The sequence below is a fragment of the Nyctibius grandis genome, chromosome 3, assembly GCF_013368605.1.
Source record: "Nyctibius grandis isolate bNycGra1 chromosome 3, bNycGra1.pri, whole genome shotgun sequence".
In the NCBI taxonomy this organism is placed as follows: Eukaryota; Metazoa; Chordata; class Aves; order Nyctibiiformes; family Nyctibiidae; genus Nyctibius; species Nyctibius grandis.
Window position 1 is genome coordinate 110,449,216 of NC_090660.1, and position 15,823 is coordinate 110,465,038.

At 38.1% G+C, this 15,823-nt stretch overlaps 1 protein-coding gene across 4 annotated transcripts in view; it reads right to left on the bottom strand.

The window, feature by feature from the left end:
* TRAPPC9 (trafficking protein particle complex subunit 9) overlaps positions 1–15,823 on the bottom strand; it is a 525,994-nt gene that overhangs the window by 452,660 nt on the left and 57,511 nt on the right. For all 4 annotated transcript variants that reach the window (XM_068396800.1, XM_068396798.1, XM_068396799.1 and 1 more), the window contains 2 exons: positions 14,396–14,541; positions 7,339–7,424 (listed from right to left, as the gene is read on the bottom strand). In XM_068396800.1, coding sequence (XP_068252901.1) covers positions 7,339–7,424; positions 14,396–14,541 — 232 coding nt within the window. The remainder of the gene's footprint in view (positions 1–7,338; positions 7,425–14,395; positions 14,542–15,823) is intronic.

A 15,823-nucleotide genomic window follows, 5' to 3' on the forward strand; every position in this document is an offset into this window, starting at 1 on the left:
AACCATTCCCAGCATCTTTATCTAGGGAGTTTTGGAATTTCCCTCAGTGGTAGTCTCTAAGAGGGGATTAGCTAACTTAATGCAGTGGTTAAACTGGAAAGCCTTTCCAGTTCAAACTTCCTCCTCATACTACACTGAACTTACCTTGTAACAATTAATACGCACCATTATTTTTCCATTCCTAGCTAACTCCCCACATTAGCCAGCGTACCAAATGCCTACAAACATATACAAAACACTCAGAAATGACACCACCATTGCAAAACCATAGTCAGGTCACTTCTCTGAAATATGGGAAGCTCCTCATTAAGACATGGTCTCAATTAGCCCAGTTTTCCTTGGGGCAAGGGGGAAAGGGAAGCAATGAGTAAATACAGCTTTCTCCCATGTTCTTACTCCTCTGCTTCACATTTTTAATCAAGCTGGATGTCAGGACATACATTTATACATTCATCTCACTTCCTGCAGTATAATCAGTCTTGAGCTCTTACTGAATATGAATTAGTCCCCCATTCCAGCAATTAGACATCCTCCCCTATCAAGCTGGACTGGGGGGGTGCATGGGAAGACATTTCCCTGAAAGACTTTTATGGTCCTGTAGAGGGAAAAATAACCTCAAGGGAGCCCATAAACCAGCACAGCCCTGAGAAATGCATCTGAAGTGGCCACGCATGCACATACCCAGGCTGCCATACGACCCCAAAACTGCCAGTCAAAACCTCACAGCCCAGCGAGAGTTTTGATCTGTGACACCCAATGAGTTCCCTCAGTGCAGGGAATTGAGGCCTGGAATGGACCAGAGCCAAATAACTCTGAAGGAACTGAAGATCACAACCCTCGGGGAAAAAAATAGGGAAATGAACTGAGAAAAATTAAATAAATCAGTGAGTATGTTTTTAAAGGCTAATGGGTCAAGGCTCAGGATAAGCAATGAGCACAACCCAGCTGCCAGATAAAGCATCTTCCTCGCCAAAGGATTTAAACTGAGTATCTTAACAGCAGACAAAATCCGGACAAAAATCACGATAAATAGAGACAGTAATAGACAAAAAGGCATGCAAATACATCCGGAGTACAATCACCCAAAATATGCATGTGCTTCTGGACAAGAAGGAAGAGTTACTAGGAAGAGAAACTGCTAGTATTAAAATGATTTAATAACAGTAGAGCAAAAAAAAAATATTGCTATATACAGTATACATTGTTCCCTAACCCCTAAAATTATATCAAAATGACACCCTAGGATCATGCTGATCACAAACACAGCATGTGGATCACAGATAACTGCTAAAGCAAAGCAAGTCCTCAGCACAATATATTTTTCTTATAATGCATTAAGAGTGCATTCTCAGTCTACTCTTTAACAACAAAACCCATGAAAATGAAGAGCTTTTCTAGAGAACAAATGCAATGGAAATGCCAGAACACCTGCCCTAAGCACGTCCTGTGCCCACACTAGAAATAAAAGAGCTTCAAGTGTATTATCACACGAAGAAGAATACAGCATTCATTTCTCTTGTTATAAGAGTTTTACTATTCAGTAAAACTTCAAGTTTTTAGAAGATATCAAGAAAACATAAAAAACTCATCAAAATGAAAAAAAAAACCATATAAAGCTCAACTAGGCTAAAGAGTTCCAGACATAAACTGAAATCAAGATACTTACCCTTAAAACTTAACCCACTCAAATAAGTTTTAAAAGACAATGGCATATCTCGAATGTCTGAAAGACATTTTCAATATTCCTATTTGCTGGGTAGCAAAACTCAGCAATATTTGCCCAACATTGCCCTCTGGTGCCTAAAAATTTTTTACATTAACAGTGACAATCAAATCAAGGCTGAAGTACTGTCATATCCTTTACCGTTAAAAAGGAAATAAGTGTTAGATTTCCTTTCCCTTGAGTCTTATAACTTATTTCAAGTAATACTATTTAGTAGTCATTGCTCTTTCTGACCTTATAGGAAAAGCTTACCCATATACAAGGTTTCCTCCAGGGAACATACGAATCACACAAAAAAAACCCACTCCATTTTACATTGCCTTTTACTCTTATAAAACAATTTAAATGGTCTTAGAGTGAATATATGCATGCTATTACCACTGCATGTCTTTCAATCACTTCAAACCTCAATTTTAGCTGCAGAAAAACAAAACAACTTGTATGCAAATGGTAGCATTGGGGGATGCTGTTAAAACAACGTAAGTATGTAACTGCTTTTTTTAGGCTTTACTTACCAATCCCGAAACGCAATCATTCTTTTTTTGAACTAACACTGCCATCAAAGTTAGTTTTCACGCTGAACATACCTTATACAATGTTGTCAAACACTTTACACAGGAACAGTCCAGTATTTATTTAAAAGGAAATTTTCCCTGCTATTTCTAATAAGATGATTTTAGGCAGACCTAGGAAACACTGAACACCACCATTTTTATCCTTCTTACCCCTCACCTTTTTTGTGTACATTCTTGAACAATATAGCTTCAACTAAATGTCATCTATCAGTAAGTAAATATTCTCTCAAGATGGCAGAAACAGTACAAAGATGTGAACTCACTAAAGAGCAGTCCATGGAAACAATTTAAAAGATCATAAGCTATGTTATGGGACTGATTATACATAAAGATTTATCAAAATTTTAGATGGTATTTTTAAATATCAACACATAGAGCTCTTGGGCTAACAGTATAGTTTTGAAGTTTACAAAGAAAATGTAACAACCATTCTTATACCATCATTAATCAAAATACCATGCTTAAATTGTCTTCAAATAAATACATGCTCCAAACAGAAGAAAAACTATGGAACAAAGATTTTCTTTTTGAATAATGAGTTTTTAATACTATAAACTACATTATCCCCATGATTTTGGGTAGTATTTTTTAGGTTTTCGATATTATTCAACACAGTTTACGCTGCTCTGTATATATTGTAGCCTTCTTAGAACCATGGCTGTATTTTCTCCAATATGTGCAGAAAAAAAAGCTTTCACTCAATAAATAACATTGCCTCAAAATCTCTCAGGGGTTGGGTTTTTTTATTTTTGCCTTTAATAGGCAACTTGAGAAACAAAGAGGAAAAAGTAGTTAGAACCTTAGAGAACTTGACGCACTTTGCAGTGCATCTTCACATGCATTTTATTTCAACAGTAGATCTCACTAGACTGTACCGTGATTTACTGCTTTAAACATTTGTCCCAAGATACAAAATTAATCCCTCAGAGATTTCCCAGAATCTGGGGAGTTTTTTGAAGGCCTGAAATCTGAAAGTCATTTTTTCCTGGACAGAAAAAAGGCTTAGTAACTGCAAAAGAGCTAGAAGCTATCATTCATATACCTGAACAAGTCTATACAGAAATCCATATTCCTGGGAGAAAAAGTAAAGTGTACCTACACTTATTTACAGCTGAGCTTCACATCTCCTGTAACCTGGGCTCCACCACCAGGATAACAGAACTATTCTCTCAATCCATTGCAGTCAAAGCTAGTTAGGCTCTTTTTTCTCTCTCTCTCACTCTGTTGATTTAAGGTACCTACTAAGTTTTATCAAAGCACTTCATCTCATCACCCCTATGATCTCTCCTACTTCGCTTTATCACCTAGAATACACTGGTTTTGGACCTAATCACATCCATATTCCATGACTAAACATTGTCACTTGTCATTTTACAAACACTGTTGCACCTTTCAGTGAATCAGCCTTCTAACTATATGGACAAAACAAAAACATGAAATAGAAAAAGACAGAAAAGTAATACAGAAATGGGACATGCATGAAGAATAGGTATCTAAATAGAGTCCCAAACCATGAATATGCATGACAGGGAACAAACAGCAAGAACAACGAAGATGAGCAAAGAGCTTTGAGAACAATAACACAAAACAACAAAAAAATCAACTTCTCAGACAGTACAGGGCTTATCATCTGAGCAACACTGATCAAAGTCTTGTCTCCACAGTCTTATGTCAAGTCTAAAAATTCCATTTATTTTACTTAAGCATACCTCAATTAAACTACATGTACTTAGCATGAATACTTCATATAATGAAAAAAACCTAGAGCAGCCTTTCAATGGGAAATCATTCTCCTTAACAACTTGGGCTCAATACTAAGCTGTTTACCATCACAACTTTCAGCCATAACAAACAGGAAGACACATTTGGAGAAGTATTATGATAAACACTTCAATCAATGCTTCCAGCATTCATTTAACAAATGAAACTCTGGATTTCAGGACAGTTACAGAATCACAGAATCAACCAGGTTGGAAGAGACCTCAGGGATCAGAGTCCAACCATTGCCCTGACACCACCATGTCAACTAGACCATGGCACTAAGTGCCATGTCCAGTCTTTTCTTAAACACATCCAGAGATGGTGACTCCACCACCTCCCTGGGCAGCCCATTCCAATGTCTAATGACCCTTTCTGAGAAGAAATACTTCCTGATGTCTAACCTGAACCTCCCCTGGCGAAGCTTGAGGCTGTGTCCTCTTGTCCTACCGCTAGTTGCCTGGGAGAAGAGGCCGACTCCCACTCCACTACAACCTCCCTTCAGGTACTTGTAGACTGCAATAAGGTCACCTCTGAGCCTCCTCTTCTCCAGGCTAAACAACCCCAGCTCCCTCAGCCGTTCCTCATAGGTCAGACCCTCCAGACCCTTCACCAGCTCGTTACATGTTGATGAATGGTGAAGCACGAAAACGGTAAAGAAAAATGGAAATCAAGCAATGGAGAACTCAGAGAAGACCTACCAGTCATTGGAAACAAGCTTGAACAAGTAGTCATACTGCAAAGGTAAGGTACTGAGTCAGACAGAAGGAAAAAAAGTTGTGGGACAGACAAGCTGAAACTGCCACTAAATGATAGAAAAGGATACGCTTGCAATGAAAATGATTCTATGAGACTAAATAATATGAAAGAATGTGATACAGGATGAGAAATCAGACAACAAGGGGGCATGGGGACTGCAGGCATGAGTACACATTAATAATAAACCAAAACATTTTAAAATATTAAACAACGCTTTGAATTATTAAAATAAAAACAGAAGAGTTTATCCTTGTGATAGAGTAATGAGTACTCCCACATTCTAGAAAACTCACAGACGAGACTGGAAAATCAGAATAATTTAGGCTGGAAGGAAATGCTAGAGGTCTTCTTGCCCAACCCACTGCTCACAACAGGGCCAACTTTGATGGTAGTTTAGGTTTTCACTGTCCTACACACTCAAGTTTTGAAGATTCTTAAAGATGAAGATCCCACGTTCTCTCTGGGCAACCAGTTCCGGTGTATGATCACCCTCATGACTGGAAAAAGGGAATTTTTTTTATCAGAAAAGTTTTCCACTGCTGCAACACGTTCACTGACTCTCACCCTTACACTGGGCACCTCTGGGAAGAGTCTGGCTCCGTTTTCACTGCACGTTCCCATTTTGGGATCGAGGAAAGCAATAAGAATTACCCCAGTATTCTTCTCTTCTACAAACTGAACAGATGCAGCTCTTTGAACCTGTCCTCATCTGTCATATGCTCCAGCCTGCCAATCATCTTGGTAATACTGCTGGACTGATACCAGTACGTCAGTATTTCTATTGTATGGGGAGCTCAAAACTGGCCCTGGTTCTAAAGACATTGTCTCTCAAATGCCAAATTGAGGGGAATAATTACTTTCCTCAACTTGCTGGCTACAGTCTTGATACCACAGACAAATCAAGCAAAATCAACTCATTTCTACCAATAAGATGACATTAGCACACAGCAGAATTTCTCAAAGCACCCTATTTATGGAGTACTGACTGAAGAATCACATTAATCACTTCAATTATTTGTATATAGTTTGCATGCCTGCTTCCTCTTATGCTTACCAATGACACTGAAATTCCGTATTAATTCAAAGATAGAATTTTATCACACTAAGAGTAAAAACAAGTATTCACGCTACTACAATTAATTTGCTCAGGGAATGGATGGAGCGCACATCTATGCAAATAACTATCCTGAGTTCTTAAGTGTATGTAAGCATTCGTAAGAAATTTTCTCATTAAGAAATTATCCAAACCCATTTTTTTAAAATATATAATTAAATCATTACTTACACAATACAGATTAGACTATAAACCAAAATGTTCTTAAATAAATTAATTCCTATATACAGTCCTTTCTCATGCATAGCTTTACAATTACTTTTTCTATTCATTCCTAACAATTTGGAATACTTCTGTGAGGGTTAGATGAAATGCTGCTGAAGAAACCAGTGTGTTAGCTTCCAAGAACGAATTTTATTATGCTATAAGCACAATCTTTGGGCATGTTCGTTTCCCGTGGAAAAACACTTTATAATATGTGGCATATTGTCAGTAATTTAGGTCAAATTGTTTGACTAGCCACTGCAGCAGACCTATCAATGAAGAACCAAACAAAAACCCTGAGCAAATAAATATACGCTGATTCACTTAGCCTACCAGAACAATGGGCTCTGAGAGACGGGATTTATTTTCTGAAGCAAAATTAAAGGTAAAAATATTTAACGTAAAGGACAACACTGGATTAGGACTGAGTGGAGATTAAGTTGGTTTGGTAGTTAGAGGACTTTTAACCTTTAAATGGGTAACAATTTTTAAAAAAAACCCTGTTAGCTGGCATAAAGAGGGGGAAAAAACCCAATTTACTTTGTTTCAGAATACACTGCAAGCAGTCCACAAAATTAATATCATACAGTCAACTGAAGTAGCAGACGGCTTGGGCTTGATCCTTCCAACCTTACATGCTTCTCTGGTATTTTAGCCTTTTTCTCCTCCCTCCTGATCATTTTAGCTTACGGTGTTTTCAAATAACATATACCCTTGGGAACAGCAGATCCATGAGCTGAAACTTCTATTAAAACACAAAGCTGCTCAGAACTAACTATTCTAATTCCTCAGATTTTTTAAAATGTGGTCAAAAAGGGATTTTGGAAAGCTAGGATGAATGCAGATTTTTAAATTACAGTAGTAAGTATACACTAATTACTAGGTTTTAGGATTTAATTATTACTTGAAAACCAGTATATGTAAATTATGTAGCATGAATTCTAGTCAAGGCACAAAGGTACAGAATTGATTTACGGGTCAGTAACAGTAAAGCATTTAAACACTGAGTGGCAAAGATTTTCATTTCAATACCTCATTACCAACGAATATGAGAAAATTGACAGCACTGCACGGTTAAACTGAGGTTATACTGGCTTAAACGATTTTTTAAACTATTTGATGTATAGAAAACCATATCTGAAAGTTCAACTGAGAAATTTTTCAGAAAAAAATAATAAAAAGGGGAGATTTAGGAAGATACATACCATGTTTTCTACTCGGAGCTCAAAAGGCATAGGGTTGTACACCATCAACTGAACTTCACATACATCTCCCTGGACCCACTGGAAATCTACATGAAATGATTACAGAATTAATGCAAAAATTACCTGATCATAGTGTTATAAAAAAGTAGCATCAGCTGAGCTGTCAGATTGCTATATTATCTTTATGCTCTAAATTAACTTCTCTGTATAATCTTCACAGCCCAAGTCCTATTCAAGTGCATTGTGGGACACAAGCTATAAATCACAGGCAAAGCAATGAGTTAAAGGACCAGAATCATTCATTAATACAGCAATAGCGCTCTAAAGACCCAATGTGCCAACATTACATTGGCAAAATTAACTCAGGCATCACTTCCAAACAGTACTTAAACACATCCTTAACGTTAAACACTTAAAGGCTTACATACTTGGAGTCGGGTACAGAGTACACATCGCCTTGGATAATTAAGACTCAGATAAAAAGCAGCCAGATAAGGAAAGAACATAACAGGAAGAAGGAAATTAAAAATAAGGGAAACAAATCTTCATTTAGACACAGCTGATGATATGGAGTAAATAAAAGATCATTCTTTTATTTATTTATTTACAGTTCTATTCAATATATTCATTAAGGACTTGGATGAGGGAATAGAGTGCACTGTCAGCAAGTTCGCTGATGACACCAAACTGGGAGGAGTGGCTGACACAACGGAAGGCTGCGCAGCCATTCAGAGAGACCTGGACAGGCTGGAGAGTTGGGCGGGGAGAAATTTAATGAAATATAACAAGGGCAAGTGTAGAGTCCTGCATCTGGGCAAGAACAACCCCATGTACCAGTACAAGTTGGGGACAGACCTGTTGAAGACCAGCGTAGGGGAAAGGGACTTGGGGGTCCTAGTGGACAGCAGGATGACCATGAGCCAGCAGTGTGCCCTTGTGGCCAAGAAGGCCAATGGCATCCTGGGGTGTATTAGAAGGGGTGTGGTTAGCAGGTCAAGAGAGGTTCTCCTCCCCCTCTACTCTGCCCTGGTGAGGCCGCATCTGGAATATTGTGTCCAGTTCTGGGCCCCTCAGTTCAAGAAGGACAGGGAACTGCTAGAGAGAGTCCAGCGCAGAGCCACGAAGATGATTACGGGAGTGGAACATCTCCCTTATGAGGAGAGGCTGAGGGAGCTGGGTCTCTTTAGCTTAGAGAAGAGGAGACTGAGGGGTGACCTCATTAATGTTTATAAATATGTAAAGGGCAAGTGTCATGAGGATGGAGCCAGGCTCTTCTCAGTGACATCCCTTGACAGGACAAGGGGCAATGGGTGCAAGCTGGAACACAGGAGGTTCCACATAAATATGAGGAAAAACTTCTTTACGGTGAGGGTGACTGAACACTGGAACAGGCTGCCCAGAGAGGTTGTGGAGTCTCCTTCTCTGGAGACATTCAAAACCCGCCTGGACACGTTCCTGTGTGATATGGTCTAGGCAATCCTGCTCCGGCAGGGGGATTGGACTAGATGATCTTTCGAGGTCCCTTCCAATCCCTAACATTCTGTGATACTGTGATTCCAAATTAAGAAGTAAACAACTGCTCACCAGCAAGATGCTACCTCAGTTTCCTCCTACTAATTTTCTTTGGGAAACAGTAAGTAGTTTGGAAGATGCTGTGGGAGGGGAAGATGACACTAGGATCTACAGATACAGATTTTTTTGAGATTTACAAAATGGAGACTTAAGCAATAATGCAAATTATTAAGTAACTTGTGAGAAAACTAAGGAAAGACAATGAAAAAAAACAGGTGATAAGCTGTACTTTTGGTTTATATCTCACTACAAGAGACAGAAGTTCAACCTTAAAGACACTTTACCCTGCCAAGGTTAAAATTGCAGTTTTCTTAATTTGAGGAGGCAAGAAGTTTATGGAAGTGAGGTCAGCAGCAGAGACACAAGTTCTGAGGAACTGTTCAGTGCAGAAAGATTATTTCACATCAGCACTTCAATCTTTTCAGCCCACAAATCCTGACTACCTTCCAAATTTCTCACAGTTAACCGTATGCACCTGATGTTCAGACTTAAAACTGAATGTGACAAGATTCTCCATACAAACTGAGGACCTGCAGTCCAAATAAACAAAAGGTGGTTTAACTGTATTTGTTAAATAAATCACGACCACAAGCTCATCTACACCACACAAGGATCAAGTTTTACTAGTTTACTCAATAATTTTAACATACATTCCTAACACTTTTTTACTAGGATATTAGAAAGTGTCCAGTAAAAAAAACCATTATTATTAATATTAAGACTGTAATTCACAGTTGAAACCATGTGTACTCTAATTGTACATTCACATTCCTAACACTTTTTTACTAGGATATTAGAAAGTGTCCAGTAAAAAAAACCATTATTATTAATATTAAGACTGTAATTCACAGTTGAAACCATGTGTACTCTAATTGTACATTCACAATCATTTACTATCTGATTACATTTTGCAAGCAATATTAAGGAGCTCAAGGGAGATGTAGTTAATGCAAATGTTTAACTCCAATTACTGCTAGTGGAAATTAAAAACATACGTTCAGATATATTAACAGGTTATATTACTATGAAACCTGAAAAGAAAAACTGATGATTAAAACAAAACGTTGAAAAGAACAATTGTATGAGATGCTCTATAAATTTCTTTTTATTTAATTACTTATTACTGTCCACGTCTTATGCATTCTGCAGTCCCTAGAAGAATCAGTTACTCCTCTGAAGAGCTATTGTGTAGAGCTTCAAAGCACTGAAACCCCTTTATGGTGAACTATATCAATGTAGGCACTTGTAGTAGCCAAAACAGGCACTTCAGTCCTTGTAAATTATAGTAATTTCCACATTATAAGAACTACGAAAAGACTGGAATGTCTTTTCTGAAAATGCTTTCAATGCAACCACATAAAAAATGATTCTGAAAAAGTCCATTACCAGAAAAACATGTTGGAAACTCTTAATTTCAGCTAAGTATTACTCTAAAATGCAAACCATTAATTTGCCTGATGATCTAATCTGTCTTCCAAAAAGAAAGGATTCAAGGCTCATTTCTGAATTTTTACAGCTTTGATCCCTTCCTCAGTGTAGAATAGTTGCTGAACTACCTCCTTACTTATCGCTCTCTACAACTACCTGAAAAGACGTTGTAGCAAGGTGGGTGTTGGTCTCTTCTCCCAAGTAACAAGCAAAAGGCTCAGGGGGGTTCTCATCAGAGTATTCCAGTACTTAAAGGGTGGCTACAAAGAGGACAGATGCTCTCTTTTCACAAGGAGCCACCTGGAGAAGGGCAAGGGGAAATGGATACAAGTTGCATCAGAAGAGGTTTCATCATAATATGAGAAAGAAGTTTTTTACAGTGAGATTATTCACTAGAACCACATCCCCAGGGACGTTGTGGATTCCACATCACTGGAGCTTTTCAAGATGCGATTGGATGAGGAGGCTCCCTTTCTCACGAAAGGCTGGACCAGAGGATCTTTTGAGGTCCCTTCCAACATTGGCTGTTCTATGATTCTATGATTTATCGGGAGGTGGGGGGGGATATCTATCTAGCTAGCTCATCTTCTCATTCCCTCAAGAAAACATTACTGGTCCCACTTCTAGAGATCTCACTAGCTGCCTCTGGTTTGCTTTCCAGAAGATCTAGCTACCCCATGTAAAAGACACCAGGGCAGTGCTACAGAACCGCTTCCTTGGGGGAAAAGCTTATGAAAGGAAAGGTAAAATCATTTAATGTGGTCCTATGTAAAGAGTTGTATTTATATCACCTAATATAGATATGACAAATGAGTCGCCAGATTTACTAATGGGACTATATTATACATTCTTGCTGCTTTAGACTACCAGCACTTTAAAACAAAAAACACTTTCTCTCAAAAATGAGTAGGTTTATTTCTTATGAGTAGCGTACTATTAAAGCAATTTAACCAGAATATAATTATCCCTTTTATTGTTTCCAGTCAGAAGAACTTATCACGCTGACAGCTGAAAACATTTCCTCAAGACTTTCTAAAGGCTTTTGTTTCCCTTTGGTTTGTCAGCCGTACTTGATTTCCTTTGCTGTAACAATAATTAAACCAAAATATGGCTTACATATTTCCTTGTAAGAAAAACATAGTTCATTTCTTATTGTTGTTTTTAATTAAATACATGTCATTATTGTATTCTCATTAGTTTCAAAGTTTATTAAATTCCTCCACTTCTTGCAAAGGAAGTATCTGGTTTTGTTTTGTATATTCTTTTGTTCACAAAACTTTGAATGAAACATTAGAGGCTTTTAAAAATGAATGCACTGTGTGTTCAACTTCCAAAGACAAATGCTTTACAGGATCACAAGCAGTTCACACATCTCCTCAGGCTAAATAAAAACCTAAAAGGAGAAACCGCCCTGTGTAATATAAAACTCCTACGGCACACAGAGCACATAAACAAATTCTAACTTGAACTGTTTCAAAAAATGCAGGTTCCTTTTGTATTCATCAAGGAACTAGAATACTCCATAATACAACTGTCTGACATGATTACCAATAAGGTTTTAAGTGAAAAAAAAAAAAAACATGACAAGGTATACCTAAGAGATTAAACGTTGAAAATGTAATTGTGATTCATTTTTTTAACAAATTAAGAGAAATAATACCAGCCATTTTTCAAATAAGTATTTCTTTATTGAGAAGGCAGTTTAAGATGTTCCCACATACCTACATTTTTTCAATTTCTTATCCTTTATTTAATTCTTACCTTTTTTTAAATTTCCTATCCTTTATCTTTTGAAATCAAAGTAGTACTGCAGCCCAGTAGCACTAAACCACGTTCAGCCAAACTGCCAGATAATAATCCATACCTCTGCATATTTCCTAATTCCTCACGTTTCAACTATTTATTGTAAATACACATCATCATAAAACAAATTAGAAAATGTGCATGTTCTTCTCAAGGTGAGGGATATCATCTTAATCATAAGCAGGGGTCCACAGCACAGGCAAGTTAAGTCCAACATCCAACCTAGAAGATTGCATGGAAGAAGCCTGAGGCCCCACATGTTAGAATGAAGAAACCACCCAGAGAGATTCTCCGAGTACCAGCTCTGCAGGCCAGGCACAACCCAGATGAACAAGCCAAGTGGTTGCCACACTGCTGGAGAAAATTAATTTTAAAAGTAGATGCAGGAGGACTGTCGGAAGGGTGAAAAAGGAGAGAGAGAAGAAAGGAGGAGTTCCAGAGAGGAGCGCAACACCCTACACTACAAATACACTACTACTAACGAGAGAAACAGAGACTATGGCAATCGGAAAGCCTTCCCCATCTCTCTCATACGCATTCATGCTTGAAAGGGGTGAAGAGCAGGGGACAGAAAATGAAGTTCAGGTGTTGAGGAGCGCACACGCTTGTCCTATTCCAAAGTTTCTGCCCTAACTTGTTCCTGAACTACCTATTTCACAGAATCACAGAATCAATCAGGCTGGAAGAGACCTCAGGGATCACTGAGTCCAACCATTGCCCTGACAACATCATGTCAGCTAGACCATGGCACTAAGTGCCATGTCCAGGCTTTTCTTAAACACATCCAGAGATGGTGACTCCACCACCTCCCTGGGCAGCCCCTTCCAATGTCTAATGACCCCTTCTGAGAAGAAATTCTTCCTAATGTCCAACCTGATCTTCCCCTGGCGAAGCTTGAGGCTGTGTCCTCTTGTCCTATCGCTAGTTACCTGGGAGAAGAGGCCGACTCCCACTCCACTACAACTTCCCTTCAGGTACTTGTAGACTGCAAGAAGGTCACCTCGGAGCCTCCTCTTCTCCAGGCTAAACAACCCCAGCTCCCTCAGCCGTTCCTCATAGGTCAGACCCTCCAGACCCTTCACCAGCTTGGTCACTCTCCTCTGGACTCACTCCAACACCTCATTATTTGAAGAACCGGATGGAGCTACTACTGACTATGACCTGCTAAATGTTTAGTATTTTACAATTCAAGCATGATACAGAAAATCTAACAAACCTGGATGACATTTCAACGTATAGTTTGAATTTTTTTTTTGGTGATTACACAGTACTAAAAACAGTAACATAAGGAGCCAAATGAAGATAAACACCATTCTGCAAATTTCTGTATTCAAGTTTTTACAATCAGTCCCATTCCACAGTCACACGAGTCCTTTCTGTGCTGACACTAATGCTTATGCTAAAAATTATCATGCATGTGATACACACAAAAGCAACAAAAAGGACTACCAGTATTTGTAACTTAATCCAGGATTTGAAACAAGCCTTGTAATCTGTTTCCAGACGCACAATTACTGCACTGAAGAGCTTTATAATAAAAGAAATAATCCTCCAGCAGAAAATTACTATAGTATTCTAAACATTGTTTATAAGGCTTTTGTGATTTCTGCTGAACTCTCTTTAAGGAAAACTGACAAATCAGACACTTAATTCTGAGTTTAAGTGAAATCATAATAGGATATCAACTAGGTGCATTTTTTTTTCTCCTGAAAGAGATAAACTCAAAACCAATTTTAAAAATGGTTAATATTGGTAACAATATTAAACAAAAATAAATTAAAAAAACATTTCTATGGGTGATGAACCACCACAGTCCAGCTTCCTATGGATTTGCATCTTTTGTCCAAGAAACTGCAGCTCATTTGTCTTAATTTCTTCATGTTCCTGATGACACCCTTGTTAGAAAAGGGGAAACCCCAACAGTGCATCTAGCTCAGGGCATCACACATGCTAACTGGCTAAGCTGGCTGCTGCCAAACAGAATGTGTCAGAAAAGAAAAATCAGGGCAAACTTAGCTGTTTGAGAAGGAAATAAAACTAGTTTTTCTCCTCTGAAAATCAATTCTATCATCTATAAGACTTTATTCCTCTTTTGAATTTGAAACTGACCCATGGAGAATAAAGCTTTGCTCCTTCAGAACTTCAGGCTAAAAAGCTGACTGTTTCAAATACAAGAAAGTAATGTTGCTTTCCTCCACCAAGAAAGATTTTCTAATTTAACAAAACAGTGGAAAATACTGAAGAATATTCTCACCTATTTTCTTATTTCGTTCTTCCCCACGACTGTGTGCAATAATTGGAGAATATATGAAGGGGCTTTTGGATGACACATTCTGACCAAGTAGACTTTTCATTTTGTGAGGTCGGAGACTGATAGGGAGGTTCAAGAGCTTCACAGATCTGTTGAGTAAAAATAATTTTATAGAGAGTTGTGTTAAAAATTAACTGATAAATACTAAATGACAATCTGAGTAGGTACTGCTAAAATACCTGAAATGGAAAACGTGAAGTAAACACCTACAGTACAAAAGAAAGTAATAGAAACCCAAGGAAACTAAAGACACAGTTTCAGAAAGCTCGCAGAAAACAAATACCAAAGGAAAAATATCTTCTGTAGACACCAACAAAACCAAAACTAGCCAGATTCATGATTTGAAATCCAGCTATTAATTTCCAAGTTAAGTGCAGACTGAACAACAGATACACCACAAGTCCAGTGCAGAAAACAACCAAATATTTAACTTAAAACCAAAGTAGAAGCCAGACAAAATTTTATTGGACAATGTAATACAAATAAAGAACTTCTCCAAGGTGAATAAAACAGATTTTAAAACAGTTAAAATGCACAGAGTTGCTTCTGGAAGGAAGGAAACATCACAGAAACTTGAGTGAGTTTGCTGAAAGACCAGAAAGCAATTAGAAATAGACAGAAAACAAATGATTTATTAGACTATATCCCTGTTAGACACAAATCCCTATGATACCATGCAGGGAAATCACTGGCATTTCAATGCTGATGGGAAATTAAATATTGGACATAAAAACAAGCAATAAATTAGAAGATATTCAGTAAAAGGAGCAGCATTACAAGAGCATGTAAGACTCCTAGTTACTTAGAGTCAGGAAGGAGTGAGGAAAGGAAAACCAAAAGGTGAATAAAGGCATCATTCAGTATCACAGCTATTTTGCTACAGTCTATTAAGCTTAAAGGATTTGTGGTTTTAATTAAGAATGTCGACAAGGACAAGAATCTCCCTTTTATAATCAATCATGGATTAAATGTCCAACTTTTTAAAATTTGGTTTTCAAGTTAAAAAAAACTCCTATAGAACAAAACTACAATTTTTGCTAATTGCTAGAGGAATCCCACCACACTGACACAGACAAGCAAGAATGCAGTGATAGGACATGGGGTAACAGTTTTAAACTGAAAGAGGGCAGATGTAGAGTAGATGTTAGGAAAAAATTCTTGCCTGTGAGGGTGGTGAGACATTGGCCCAGGTTGCCCAGAGAAGCTGTGGCTGCCCCCTCCCTGGCTGTGTTCAAGGCCAGGTTGGATGAGGCTTTAAGGAACCTGGTCTAGTGGAAGGTGTCCCTGTCCATAGCAGGGCCGTTGGAACTAGATGATCTTTAAGGTTCCTTCCAACCCAAACCATTCTATGATCCTACGAAATAAAATGCT